General features: G+C 37.4%; 1 protein-coding gene across 1 annotated transcript; it reads left to right on the top strand.

Annotated features, from left to right (window-relative positions):
* Positions 1-455: 455 nt before the first annotated feature.
* On the top strand, positions 456-7,487 carry LOC103926564 (lys-63-specific deubiquitinase BRCC36-like). The gene is made up of 10 exons (XM_048587221.1): positions 456-745; positions 2,156-2,281; positions 3,057-3,144; positions 4,173-4,258; positions 4,356-4,571; positions 5,231-5,409; positions 6,207-6,365; positions 6,440-6,520; positions 6,615-6,669; positions 7,026-7,487. Exons 1-10 carry the CDS (start codon positions 635-637, stop codon positions 7,230-7,232), a joined length of 1,308 nt encoding a protein of 435 aa, XP_048443178.1. The 5' UTR covers positions 456-634; the 3' UTR covers positions 7,233-7,487.
* The last annotated feature ends 7,127 nt before the right edge of the window (positions 7,488-14,614 follow it).

Here is a 14,614-nt window from a genome sequence, read left to right as displayed (position 1 = left end):
TTAAATATAAATAGTACCCAAGAAAATTGACCGCACGATGTATGATGAACGATCATGATCACAGGATCCCTAGGATCTCTAGAAAAGGGAGCATTTTTGCTCACCACTATTTAGTGTAATGTATGTTTACTACCCTATTTATCACCGTTAGATGAGTTTGAATTTCAAGATTCGTGTAGTGGATAAGCACAAATCTTAAAATTCAAACTCATATAATGATGATAAATAGGATAGTGAGTATACACCAAACTAAATGATGATGAACAAAAATGCACTTTCCGGAAAAAGGATCTGTTCCGTTATTTTTCTGACACAAGGAGAAGGTAAGATTTGCGTAAGACAGCCGGCTCCACGGCGTCAGATTCATGAGTACCACAATAAACACTTGGAACGTACCGTACAGGAACACCGCCCAAGAAAGAGCCAGAGATCTTCCACTGTTTTAACAGGGAGGGAGGGGAGGGAGACAAAAGGGTTCAACTCGTCACTGCCCGTTGCCTTTTTGCAGCCTCCAAAATACTTAGGACTCAGTATCTTGCTCTTCCACTTCTTCCGAGCCTTCAAGCAGAGAGAGAAGGGGAGAGAGACTCAATTTTTAGTGAGAGAAAGAGAGAGAGAAGGAGAGAGAGAAAGAATGTCTTTAACGTCTGTGAAAATGTCGGAGGACGTCTGGCTGACGTGCCTCACTCACGCATTGTCCACCGAGACGGAGGAGATCATGGGCCTCCTGCTTGGTGACATCGAGGTTACACTCTCTGCCATTTTCGTCTTCCAATTTCTTCAGCTTCTTCCATTTCTGTTATGTGCATGTTAGGTTTTCTTTACTGTTTGCTGAATTCTTCTCTTTTTTGTGGGTGTTCAAAATTAAAATTGCTTCATGTTGATCCTTGGAATGAATTTAGGGTTGGAATTGTTTGCAAAATTGTGGGTTTTGGGTTGTTTTCTGAAATGGGGTTTCTCCAAAATTAAGTAATTTATTGGGTTTTATTTTCTAGGATTGTGTAAAATTGGACCACTGGGATCTGGGTCCATTTCGATTTCTAATTTGGATTGCATTAAGTCATAGTAGTCATTGCTTTCGGTTTCTTTTAATTAGATGAGTTCTTGGGGTTATTTTTTTTTCTTTTCTCACAGTACATGGTACTTCAGCAAGTTTAATCTGGGAACTGAGGACAGAATTTGTCCTTGCGGTTTGTTGGAGATACTTGAAATTGTTTTAAACTACTATGGTTTCTCGGAGTTGTCATGTTTGCATTTCGAATGACTGCTATTCATTTATTCTCATTCAGCTACCAGCTTGTTAAGTGAAGTAAATTTTGAAATCATAGGTGCATTATAAAATTAAATGGGAAAGCTTCTTTTGGTCATATGACTAACATTAGAACATTCATACTGACAATAAAGGAAGCCTCAGCCTGATTTTTTACCAAATCAGCAGGCTAACTCATCTATTTGTTCCTGCACATAATGAGTATTAGGTGCTCCTCGGGAGTTAGAGACTCACTGTGAATTGTTAGATAAGGCGTTCTTTTGCATTAGGTTAGTTGAGTCAGTCATCCAGTACAGGTTTCACAGCCACCACACTATCTGGTTGCCGATTTCTAATATCTAATTGAGAAAGAGTTATAAATCAATGGTTCTGTCAATATGTTTCCACAGTCTGCTGGATCTTTGATTTGATGTGCACTCTAAGATCCCTTCTGTTGAAATTCTATTGTAATGCTATTCACTCTAGCCGGACCCAAGGCTTGTGTCTGATGTTCCATACTAGGATTCTAGTTATGAAGCTGAGGCAGTTTCTTGTATCACCTGTTATGTTGGTTTCTTGGGTGTGCCAGTTTTAAGTGGAATGCTCCCAGTATTTGGCCTAATGATGTGCGACTCTACAAGTATTTTTCAGCATATCTCAAATACCCTTATGAAAAATAATTGTATGTTTTACAGTCTACTCAGAATGAGAAGGTCTTATCACCTTTTTTCTTGTGAATCCATTTTCTGAAGGTGATACATAGATGGAAACCTGAATACAGTTGTGATTTATAAAACGAATTTCGTGTAATTTGTATTTTTCCTCTTTGTTTTGTTTTCCTTTATATCATATCTTTATCTACCGTCTTATGGTTATATTCTTCCCCCATGATGGTGGGAATTTCAGAACTCTGTAAATGGCGGTGTGACAGCACTAATTTGGGGAGCATCACCTCAGACACGATCTGATCGGAGGAAGGATCGTGTGGAGACTAATCCTGAGCAGTTGGCTGCTGCATCAGCCCAGGCCGAAATATCCTTTGTGTTTTAAAGTGTTTTTTTCCTTGCTTTTTTATATTCGTATCTTTTGATATTTGCATACTTACCATATGAAAAACAACAAAAAGATCCTTCAGATCTCTAAGTTAGTTACATTACTACCACAAAGAGAAAATATAGCTGCCATTTCCCTCAATATCCTCATAGTAAACAGTACAGTTGATGATCTCCAAGTAAGAAAGTGCTCTGGTTTAAGGAGAGCACTATAGTCTTTTCACAATGAGCATAATTTTTTTGTTTGGTGAATTTTCCTCAATGAACTTCAGTCCAGTCCGTTAAACTAATGATGAGCTGAAGAAGGAAGATATTCAAAGACATGCTTAACTTTTATTACTAGGACCCCTTGACTAGAAACCCTAGTTTCTTTAAACTAGTGTAATACAGTCACCTTAAATGGTTGTGTTAGATTTGTGCTATACTCATTCCATGTATTAGGATTTTTTGTTTAGCATAGTTTTTACTGTCTTGCTTTAAATGGTGATGTAAATTTTTATCCAAAAAAGAGGAGGGGGTGCGCTCAACAATCTAAATCATGCAATAAGAAAAAGCTCTAAGATGCATGAGCTCGGGCTTTGAGTTTTATGCGGGCTGGAAATTTGCAAATATGTGCAGTTGGTTCAACATTTATATTCTATAGTATTATGTCAACTTATACTTGTAGTGTTCATGGTATTTGCATGTAGCACTTCCTTTTATTATCTTTACCTTTGAGGGTTATTCATGATATTGTGTACTTAACTCTATACCACAGAATGACACTGTCAACTGGAAGAACAACTAGAGTGATTGGGTGGTACCATTCACATCCTCATATTACAGTTCTTCCATCTCATGTTGGTGAGTGTTATCTAAATACCCATGCTTTGTGTCATTTTGTTCACTTTTGTTCTCATGAGGTTGGGCTACTGCATGGGTAAGTATCAACAGCTACTGAATTGGTAGAAACCTGAAACGTGTTCATTTGATAGCCAATCACATTTCTGGGAGTGGTATGAAACATGATGAGTCTACACATTCTGTCCAGATATGTAGGTTTTATTCAATATTTTGAGGTGGGTGGCTGGAAAGTCATGGGTTGATTTTGGGATCAGGGAATTTTGTCCCTTTTTAACCAAGACTTCAGGGGCGGATATATGGAACATGGAGTTGGAACCCATGCTAGCTAATAATTCATGATGTAAAAGGATCACCGTGTTGCATCAGAGTTTACTTTTTGAAATTTCTTATTAAATTAAAAGGCTTGAAGAAAGAAAGACTTCCAAATTTGAAAACCATCCTTCAACTTCCTCCTTTTCCATCTCAGAGTCCCCAAACACGTATCTGAATAACTGTAAACCAACAATCCTTGGAAGACATAGAAGAAGAAAAGGATAAGGAGAAGTTTCAAATTTGTCTACTGCTAGTTTGAACTTATTCTTTGTAATTTTTTTGGGCCCTTGATGTGATTGGAGGGATGGTTGTAGTGTTGTAACAACAGTTTGGTAGTACTTTCTGTGGAGTTTCAAGGAGGAAGAAGATGCAGAGAAGGTGATAATGGTCCAAGGGAGAGAAATGAGTTGATAGAGGAGACTTTACAGATAAGTAAAGAAATTAAAAGACTGCCCTTGTACACAATGCAGCAAGCTAATGTTTCTAATAAATCACCATATGGCCACCATTAGATATTGTCAAAATATGGTTTAATCTGTGGCTCATGAGTGTGATGCACATATGTGTGTGTATATGTCATGCTATTACTCAACAGTAATCTCTTAACAAGTGTTTCACTCTTTCTAACCTTTGGATCAGATGTGGTTATTTGTTAGACATGCTATCATAGTCGGTTGCCGGAGATCGATATTACAGCTATGTTCTACTTTGTGCAGACGTGCGGACGCAGGCAATGTATCAACTTCTAGATTCTGGGTTTATCGGGCTCATATTTTCCTGCTTTAGTGAAGATATAAACAAGGTTCGCATTATAAATGGTATTTGTAAAGTAGTGAAGCTACCTTATATGCATATATTTGCTTGTGAATATGTTCTTTAGTCATACTCGGTATTTTCAGGTTGGGCGAATCCAAGTCATTGCTTTTCAGTCCTCGGATGGGAAACAGCATCACATGTCAAGACCTATATCTTTATCTCCTGTACATAAAAGTCCAGTTATAGATGTTGAATCGTCTTTAAGTACCTCAGAAAATGCACCAGCGAGATCCACCTTAACTAGAGCAGGGAGTCCTGAACAAGACACAGCTGATTCAAGAACTTCTGGAACTATAAAGGTATTTATATCCATTCTATTAAAATTGAGAAAAGGAAGAGAAAAAACATGTTAATTGATGAGGGATGATAGCTGCAGTCTCGCTGTTTGTTTCACTGAATAAACACATGATTATAGTTCAAGTATGTACTGTATTGATCTCCTGAAGTGTCATGAATAATGAAACTCTTTTTCTGTCCTTTCACATTAAATTTAAAACTTAGGTTTTGTGCCTGATGGCCCATGATCTTTGTGGTCATTATTCATATTTCCGTGGAACTGGAAATATGAATAATGAGACTAGTGGCAAAATTCATTTGATTTTGATCAGTAGGTCATTCTTAATATAAGTAGTGCATGTTGGTCGGTAACAGATAATATTCATGATTCCAGCTATTCTTTCCAACAAACTCAGCGGCCATCTCATATATGAGTCGTGGAAGAAGGCGTGTGACCTATTAGATTATAGGGCCATAAAGAAAGAAAATAAGTAGTGAGTTTTAGGTTCTTCCCTGATTGCTTTTGTTGGTGCCTCAAATTAGAGGATGTGATAGGAGCTCCATTCAAATGAGCCTCTATTCTACTTGTGATAGTTTCTTGTTGCAGACTTGCTTGTCTAGAGATACCATTTTCATGCTGGTCCATGTTGTGCAATGCCTAAATTATGGTTGATTTGCTTAGGGTGGGGGGAGGTCTTCAGACCTGGGGCTTTTCTTTGCCAATGCTGATGCAAGTCATCTAGGAAGAGTTGGAGGAAACTACCAGACTGACACTTCAAGCAACATCATTGGCGATATAGATCCCATGGATATGTCAGAGAGTATGCAAGAAGCAATGCACCGTTCTAACTTGGATATGAGGTATGCATGAGTTTGTACTTGATACCTGTTATCCTCTTTATTGTTATTGTGTGAAACTGTGTAATTGGCGCTGGGAATGCTTGTGATTAGTCTTTGGTTCAACCTGTGGGCAAATTTCTACTCGTGCATTTGCTCCCTTAAATGTTGTACCGTAACAGGAATTCAGATCTTTCGCCATAAAACTTCCCAAATAAATTAAAATGAAGTAAGATTAATTCTGTTCTCATTACTCAAGATGAAGATTCATGAAATATGTATAATTCCCTAGCATGTTATCAGTGTCCTAACAACAGTAATTGGCTTTGCTAATTGTAGAATAGATTCCAAGTGTGGACATTTTGTCTGGCAGCAGACATAACAGCATTGCCATAGCTGCCTAAAATTCGTTCAAAAGAATTGAGTAAATTTCCAGAATATAGTGGTTCTCAAGTCTCTGGCTTCTTGCTTTAAATCCACGTTGTTATCTAAAAACCAATTGACTGGAGGAATGATCTAGTGTTTTGTTTGTTGGGTCCCTGCGAGAATAATGTTGTTCCTCTTTATTCCTGACTCTTTCCCATCTCTCCCGATTGTTTATGCTTGATGAGTTGTTTTCTATGTAATCGGCTTACACCTCTCACTCACATATGAAGAATAATTACTAGTTCTAGCATCTGGATGTTTTCATGCTCCAAATTGGAACAAAGAACAAGATCTTCCACAATTATATTTATTGCTGAATAAACAATGTGCAATTCCATTCTGAGGTCCTAAAAGACAATTTTTATTTTTTATTATCTCATTTTCATTTCTTGCAGTGGTGCTGAGTATGCCAGGAAAGAAGTTCCTCTTCACGTTTTACCGACCTCATCTCTCGTGAAGCTCAATTCACCTTTAATGTCATTCACCGAATTGCAACGAGTATTGTATGAAGAGGAGCGAGCGGCTTATAACCAAGCAATCTTGCAAAATATGAGGTGATACATTGATATTCCATCACTTTATACTAATCAACCCATTGTTGATTCTAATTGGCTTTGGTTTTGCTTAGGGATGGGAAAGTGCATCCTCTTACTTTCATACATCACACATCAATGTACCAGTCTTCCATGTGCAAATTAATCGAATATTGGTCAGAATTATATTCCCATCTCTGTATTAGCTGTTTGTGCCTGGTCTTTTACCGTTTTCAGTGTTGTACTTACTTTTCTTCGAATCCTATGCAGTTTGAGTCCTGCCATAAGTGCACTGCAATGTCGGTTAAGAGAGAATGAAACTCGGGTATAATACCATGCAATTTGTAGATAGTAAGGATGCTTTGTTAATCTCAAAAGTGTTCTCAAGTTTGATGGAGTTTCAACGGAGTTTGATTGATTTGAAATTCCATCTCGAGCTTGAGCCATTTTATAATTTCAACCTGAAACTTCTATTTATTATTACAAACTCGTTTACGACTCAATGTGCATTTCCTTTAAGGCTGGACGTACATGATGGCTTACCATATGGTGGGTTCCATCCCTATGGTCCTTGGCCATGCTCAAATTTCGATTTTTTTTGGCCCTAGTTTGTGACATTATGACGTAGTTGTCTTTCTCATGCAAACTATATTTATAAATGAATGGCCTTTGCTGAAACAGTTAGCAGTGCTCACCGATCAAGTGAAGATTTTGGAAACTGAGGCGCATAGAATAGCCGAGACAAATTCAGGATCTCCTCGTCCGGTTTCATCTCCTGTACTCCGTGGGAGTGCTCCGTTTGGTCACAGGGAAATGTTTAGTCCAGCTGAATCTGTCAGTGCAAGGAGTCCAGCTGGTTCTGGCAGTAGGAGCCGAAAAGGTTCGTAATGCAATCTCAGAGAAAATCCTCTGGCGAATGCATACCGTGTAGTGTTTGGATTTGCTTGATATGCTGTGTTGTTTTGCAAAATCTAGTTATGCCAAAACGGATTGCGCCTTATATGCAATGAAATGTGTTTTGGAAATTGCTGCTGCTGTTGAACTTTTGGGTAAATAGGGGACAATTGTCGTGCAAATTCCACCTGTATTTTGTATCCAGATATAATGAAAATTTTCAATGGAAATCAGTCATCGTTTTATGGATTTTTGGACTCCGTTCTTACCACGCTTACTCAACATTGGGTTGTGTCCTCAATGCCCTTAGGAAACAATTCAAACTCCAAATGGGGAGAGGAATATAAATACGGACTTGCCGAGTTGGCAGGCGTAAAATGCAATACAAGCAGTTACAGAATTACTAAGTTGTACTTATAATTGTCTAGGGGCTAGAATAAAGTAGGAAAGTGTTGTACTTTTATGCACAAATGAAAGTGAATTCTAACAAAGTACCAAATATTAACGTTGTATGCGAAAGCTAAAAATAATCTTAAAAAACACAAGAGGTTTATGTGGTTCAACATAAAGCCTACGTTCATCGGCGAAACACGGCAAGGAATTTCACTAAACAACCCAAATCCCACAAATTACAAACCCTAATCCAAACAAGTAAAGAGCTCGAACAAATGGAGGAGACTCTTCCAAATAACTCTCTAACTCACAAACTCACAAATTGATTCTCACCAAACTGCCAAACGAATGAGCCATGAATTTGCTACACACTCATCCCTCCAAACGGTGACCTCCACCCATAATAAAAAAAGTTGTAAACTAATGGTGACGGCACATGAATAAACCAACCCTAAGGTCCTATTTATTGTGCATAGGACATAGGTTACAATGAGAATCCTAATACAAATTAGAAGTAAATCCAAATCTTAATTAAATAGATAACCTCTCCACCATGTAAGGAATCCAAATCCAACCAAGAAGTCAAATCCAAATCCAAAAATGATACCAAGCAAAAATAGGTAACACAAACCTAATTTCTGCATCATTCTAATTTTGAGCCGTAAACCCAACAGAAAGAAAGTTTGACTAGTAATGCAAAAAATCTGAAAGAGTGGTTCTTTATACACCCAAATTTATTTCTAGATACCTTTGTTTCTCTCAACATCCAATTTACTCTCACACATTCTCTTGGACACGAAAATAATTTACTAAACTTCCAAAAATACACTTCTTTTATATTAATGAATTTATTTTTAGTAGGACGCCCATCTCTCTCTCTGTCTCTCTCTCTCTAAACGGCACAGCCCCATTTGAGTCTTTATTTGATTCCTTTAAAAAAGCTTGGCTGTGAACTCACAAGGAAACACTTTCAAATCCAATGCCACCTAATCTTTACAAACAGGGCTAAGCCTTTCAATAAAAAAGTCTTAGGATTTAGGACTTTTAATCCATTATAGTGGGTATCCTTTCCATGTTCTTTCACATGCAAGAAAATCCGAGTAACTTTTGTTCACCACCCTCTTCTACACTATGGTGGTGTCCTCACCATATCCTCGTATATTACAGTAATATCCCCTCCATGTACTCCCTAGACCTCCAGCCGGAGGAGCTTTAGCTGTTGGTGTTTTTAATGACCTTGTGGAAAGTGGTGAAATGGTAAGGTTTGGGTAGTGGAAACAGTGGGTCTTGAACCAAAGAAGAAGGGGAGAAAGGAGAAAGATGAATAGGAAGGCACAAAGTAGAAAGAAGAAAATGAAGGTATTGAGGAGAAGAAGGAAGATGAAGGTATGAAATTATAATTTGATGAATAAAGATTTGGCTGACGAACAATGGTGTCAGGAAAGTATTAGGTAAACATCGAGCAAAGTTCGTGACGGTGGATATTTATTACAAGTCATTATTGAACTTTTGACCACTAACAGTACATTTGGTCGACGAACCATGTTGTTAGGCAAATCCTTCCTAGCCGAAGAATACTTAATTCGTCGAGCAACCCTTTGCTGTTGCGTGCCAATTCTTTTCCATCTTCGCACCATAATTTTGCCTGACGACATACTACTTGCCCTACGACAACATTCCATCGCCTAAAGGTTTTGAGTAAATCCTAAATGTTGACCGTCTTTGCCTTGTCAACTGAAATATCAGTCTGGAAAAGGCCTTATTACCTGAGGAAATTTCTTCCGTCGTGCAAAGATTTGTAGGGCAAGCCATATCTTCTGATAGTGATATACAACCACTTGTACAGTTAATATACTTAAATGCCACATTATACCACATAGGATTCTTGTCATTAGTATTGGTTATTGATTTGTTAAGTTATATTAGAAAGTCGTTAGAAGGTTGTTTATTGTCTAAGCTCTGTAAGAGTATAAATACTCATTCTTTCAATTCATTTGTATCCAGTCATATATATTGTAAGAATACAATTTATTCTCTGTTAAGAAATACAGAAGTTCCATTGTTTTCTTTCATTTCTTCATTGTCTTCTTCTTTGGTATGGTGGGATTATCCAGCCAGTCAAATTTTAACGAGGTTTACATGCAAGGTTCTAAAAAAACGCTAGACACTAGTCGGGGCGACGGGCTGTGCCTAGCGGCTAGGCGGGGTCTAGACCGGCGCCTAGGTGGCCTAGACAGATTTAGATAAATTTCTTGTATATCTTATAAATAAGTGTATACTGACACTTATAAAAAATTATACTTGTATGAAATCCCTGAATAAGATAGTAAAAGAATAATAAAATGCGTATCTAACAAGTCCAAAAAATCAATAATGCTATGAACTGATAGCTTGACAATCTATATTTTTTTAATGAGAAAAAAAAATTAATAGCACTTGAATGGACTGACATCCTTTTTACTTTAAGAAAAGTCACGATGCTAGCTCCAAACTTGAATGGACAGAAACCAAAAAAAAAAAAAAAAAAGAAAAAAAAAGTAGTTTAAAAGTGATCACGTGCGTGTGGAAGGAAGAGAGAGAAACTAATTTTCTCTCATCTTCTTCCTCTTCGCAAGAATACAGACCAGAAGCATGAAGTCCAGAAAAACCAGAACACAGACCCGAAGCATTCATCCTTTCTCACATTCGAACATAGAAAAAATTGAAATTCCCAGATCGCCTAGGCCATCCAATTGCTCACCTAGGCTGCTCAGGCCACCTCGGAGCCCACCTAATCCTTGTCCCGATTTTGCTCTCGATTTTGCATTAATCTCCCCAGTTCGCTACCGCCTAAGTCGATTTTTAGAACACTGCTTAAATGTATGTTGAGCATGTTCGTTTTGGTGAAATATCTTGTATATTATAAAATATAATATTAAAAAAAATAGTACTAAGTAAGAAATGTAGCAAAAAGAAAAAGTAGAACTAAGAGTAATTCTGAGTAATTAGCATCTCCTTTTAGGATTTCATGAGGAAGAATTCAACAAATACACCCTGGGCCTGAGGAATAATATGAATAAGTTAGTCCTAGTCATTCATGCATGGAAGCGATTCCCGAGGAGAGAATCGAATCATGCATTAGCTGCCCACCTCTCTTTGCTCTTCTTTACAGTTTGCCTGTATTCCCCTTTACCCTTCTCCAAGAGAATGGAGGCCAGATATCTCCTTGTGTGTGCATGTTCTTTTTAGAGAGAGAGAGAGAGAGAGAGAGAGAGAGAGAGAGAGAGATGCATATTGGAGTAGCAGCCGCAGCAAAGAAAAAAGAAAAAGAAACAAAAACAAAAGATGGTCAAAATTAATGAACACCTCGAGGACTTGTTATTCCATCATCAGCTTCAACATCCTTTATTGAAACTCACCATTTTGCTTCTTTTTCTGTTTTTGGTTTCATCATTTCTTTCCCTTTTTCACTCTTCAAGATACTGTTCCATTCCGTATACTCAATGGAAAATAAAATCCTTCTGGTATTACCCGCCCAACAATATACAAGACCAAAGTGAATATTTTCTTTGTTGATATATATATATATATATATATATATATGAAATTATCTCATGAATTAATCATATACATCAACGATTGTTATATATATATATATATATATATATATATATGTGTGTGCATACGTGAACTTCTATTGCTGTCATGTTCACTTTCAGAAAAATAAAAACCAAAATTATTTTTACCCTTGAGTTCCATTCCTTATTTAACATATGGGTACCAAAACTACTTCACTTCTTACCTTTCTTATGTGTATGAATTTCCCTTTGAAATCGGAATTTCCCTTTGAAATCGTTGATCAAATACCTAAAAATCATGAATTAAATCAATTAGGGATGCTATTGATCTAATTCCCTTGCATACTCTCCTAATTCTAAGTTTTTTAATTTCTTCTAAACGCATTTCTATTAAGTAAATGAAGAAAGTAGAGATTCCACCATGCAATGTCCCTCCTTTATTTGATATGGAATTGATAATCTCAACATTTAATATGCTCTTAATTTCATCCTCAATTTGTATGCTCTCTTAAATGCTACAATGGGTGTTTCTTGCCACATTTGGAAAGTTAGGTATTGTTTAACTCCTCATGATTTGTCTATAAATATGAACCTTAATAGGAATAAAGGAATATTCAAATTTGTAAAGCAAGAGCAAGTTTTTCCTATAAATTGACTGTTACTCTGCTGATTCTCAAAGTAAAATTGAAAGAGAGTAGACCCCTTGGGCCCTGGTGAATACAATTAAGATAAGACGTGGCCCTGCTAGGACCTTTATGTTTGGGGAATATGAATATCATGGTAGGAGGTAGATCTGACAATTTCTTACATGATTCGTTAACACGATATGTAAACGATACAAAAATAACGGATTTCGGGTTAACACGATAACTAATCGGGTCACACGATAAGAACTTGTTAATAACGGGTCCTTAACAGGTTTACACGAAAAAAACATACGGGTAACTTATTTCAACACATTAAGAAAAAAGTTATTTTGATGATTTTAATTTTTTAAACTATGAAAAAAACTTGCTATAAATAAAATAGCCATAGTGTGTATGTATATAATTATATATTAAGTATGTATTATTATTCTATATAAATGTAAAAAGCTTGTTTTATTTATTTGTTTATTTTTATTGTGACAACTTGTCCCTACTTTTACGGTTTTATTAATTTTTAAAATTGTGAATTGATGAAAATGCCCTAGAGGCGAGATTATTGACTTTCGTTGACTGTTAGTTCATGACGCATATGAACTACTATTTTACCATACTCTTGAAGTTCTCGACGGGACGATCGCGTAAGCGTAATCTGAATCGAAACCGGAGTTACGATAAGGGTTTTACAGAACTACAAATCTGAAATGTACTTTTGTAAAGATTACTATTTATTATCTTATATATTTCTCATAATTATTATATTATTATTTTAATAGTAGTTGATAGAAAATAAGGGGCAGGAAGGAAAGAGTTGCAGGAGAGAAAAGAGGAATCAAGGGGACGAATCAGAGGAGGAAAGAGAAGGGTAGGAGGCCAATCAGAAACAAGAGAAGGAAGAGAAGGGAGAGAGGTGTGGAACATCGGATTCCGTCGACTCGTACACCCCACCCAACTCCAACCCGTTTTCTGGAGACTTTCTGTCAGATTTCTGGCGAGTTAAAGCTATCCAACACCACCACTCGACTCACCGGTGTCTTATCTTAACTTCCCATCTAAACTCGATTAGGTTTGACCCCAATTTTGTGATGAATAGCACCAGTGGTTGCGACGGACACCCTACGGCGATCCGTCGATCTTGCTAGCTCTGGCGACAACCCCCACACTTAGTCAACTTCTCTCAACCTCAGGAACAAGGCCCAAAAAATATTGGGGGCGTTGGGGTTCGAATTGAGGTTGAATCAAGGGACACCCATTTCTAGGGTTTCATGAGGATAGAGGAAAAATTCAAGTGTTTCCCAGCCAAATTGGGCCACGGCTCAGGTATGAAAATTGTTCCCATTGACTTGAAATAGTTGAATTTTCCGGCAAGTCGAGGCAGCTAGCCTCTGTGTGTGGTGGTGCGTGGTGGCGGCGCGTGGGCTGAGGTACCTCCTGACCTTTTTAGGCTAAATTTGATACCCCAATTCCATATGTGAAGTCCGATTGATGAAATCTCATTGTTTGAACATAGTTTTGATAGAGATTGCCGCTTAATCATTATATGATTCGACAATCCGACCATTGGATCGTCACCAAACATTAATACGTAATAGTACATAATATTTAAGGATATTAGGAACTAATGGATTGGGAATCTGATGTACGGATCTTCCTAGATGGGTTTTCTAAGTTGGTAAATGTAAACATCGGCCGCCACTTAATTTTAGCGATTGGCGGAGCTCCAACCGTTGGATCGTTCCAAAACTTTAGGATGTTGTTCTAGAAGCTTATTGAAACTCTTGGGAAGTTACGGATCGGAAATCCAATGTGCTGATCTTCCGGATAGAGTTACGTAGGGTTGTGGACCCTACCGTCGACCTTTGACCGATGATTGATGTTTGGTCAATGGGTTACAAATCATTCTAAATGTCCTTGGAGATGTGTTTTATGTAAGTTACGTGTTCTATTGATAAGAATTCTGAGACGTAATTTGATATTTGTTCTAGATGTCGATCGTTCATGACGTCTCAATATTCGTGCTAGGGAGTTGTAGCACGGACTTCAGGTGAGTGAGTCTTTTCTTTTATATAGTATATACATATTTGTTAGTTTCCTTCTATACATTGAAAGATAATTTACTACGTATGCTTAGCTTAGACTAATGCTTAGAAGAATTAGCGAAATAACGGAAAATTACGAAGTGATCATAAATCCTACGGGATGCACAAGTATGTGTATGTTTATTGATGCCATGATTATACCTATGGCTATGAATGATATTATGTTGATTAGAATTATTGAATTGTTATGGCATGATTGTATTTAGGTAGTCTGCTCATCATTGTTACACCTCGATGTTAGTGCTTGCCTAGGGCCTGGGCTAGTCTTTCATGTGTATGTTCACATCCACACCGCACACTCACCTTGGATCCAAGTTGGTGCCAGTCATGTCGTATAGGTTGCAATAGGCAACTCCGACATCTTGTTGTACATGTTGCAATAGGCAACTCCGATTCGTATGCGACAGCGAATAACGCCAGTCTTCACGTGATTGTAGCACTAGAGCGTATATTATGATTACACCCAGTCCTGTCATACAGGTTGCATTAAGCAACTCCGACTTATGTGCTAGCATAGATTGATGAGCATCAGTCCAGTCGTACAAGTTGCATTAGGCGACTCTGATTTGTGTGCTAGCATAGATCGATGAGCACTTGGTTTGATATCTTTGCTTATGCGAAAGTATACGATTATTGATGTCATGCACTTATATATGAACTATTGTGCTGTATTGATATCTTGA

Source organism: the organism of the source record quoted next, unplaced genomic scaffold (genome assembly GCF_019419815.1).
Source record: "Pyrus x bretschneideri cultivar Hongxiangsu unplaced genomic scaffold, Pyrus_bretschneideri_v1 Contig26, whole genome shotgun sequence".
NCBI classification, from domain to species: domain Eukaryota; kingdom Viridiplantae; phylum Streptophyta; class Magnoliopsida; order Rosales; family Rosaceae; genus Pyrus; species Pyrus x bretschneideri.
Note: the sequence above shows the minus strand (reverse complement) of the source record. Positions and strands in the feature narration are given on the sequence as shown.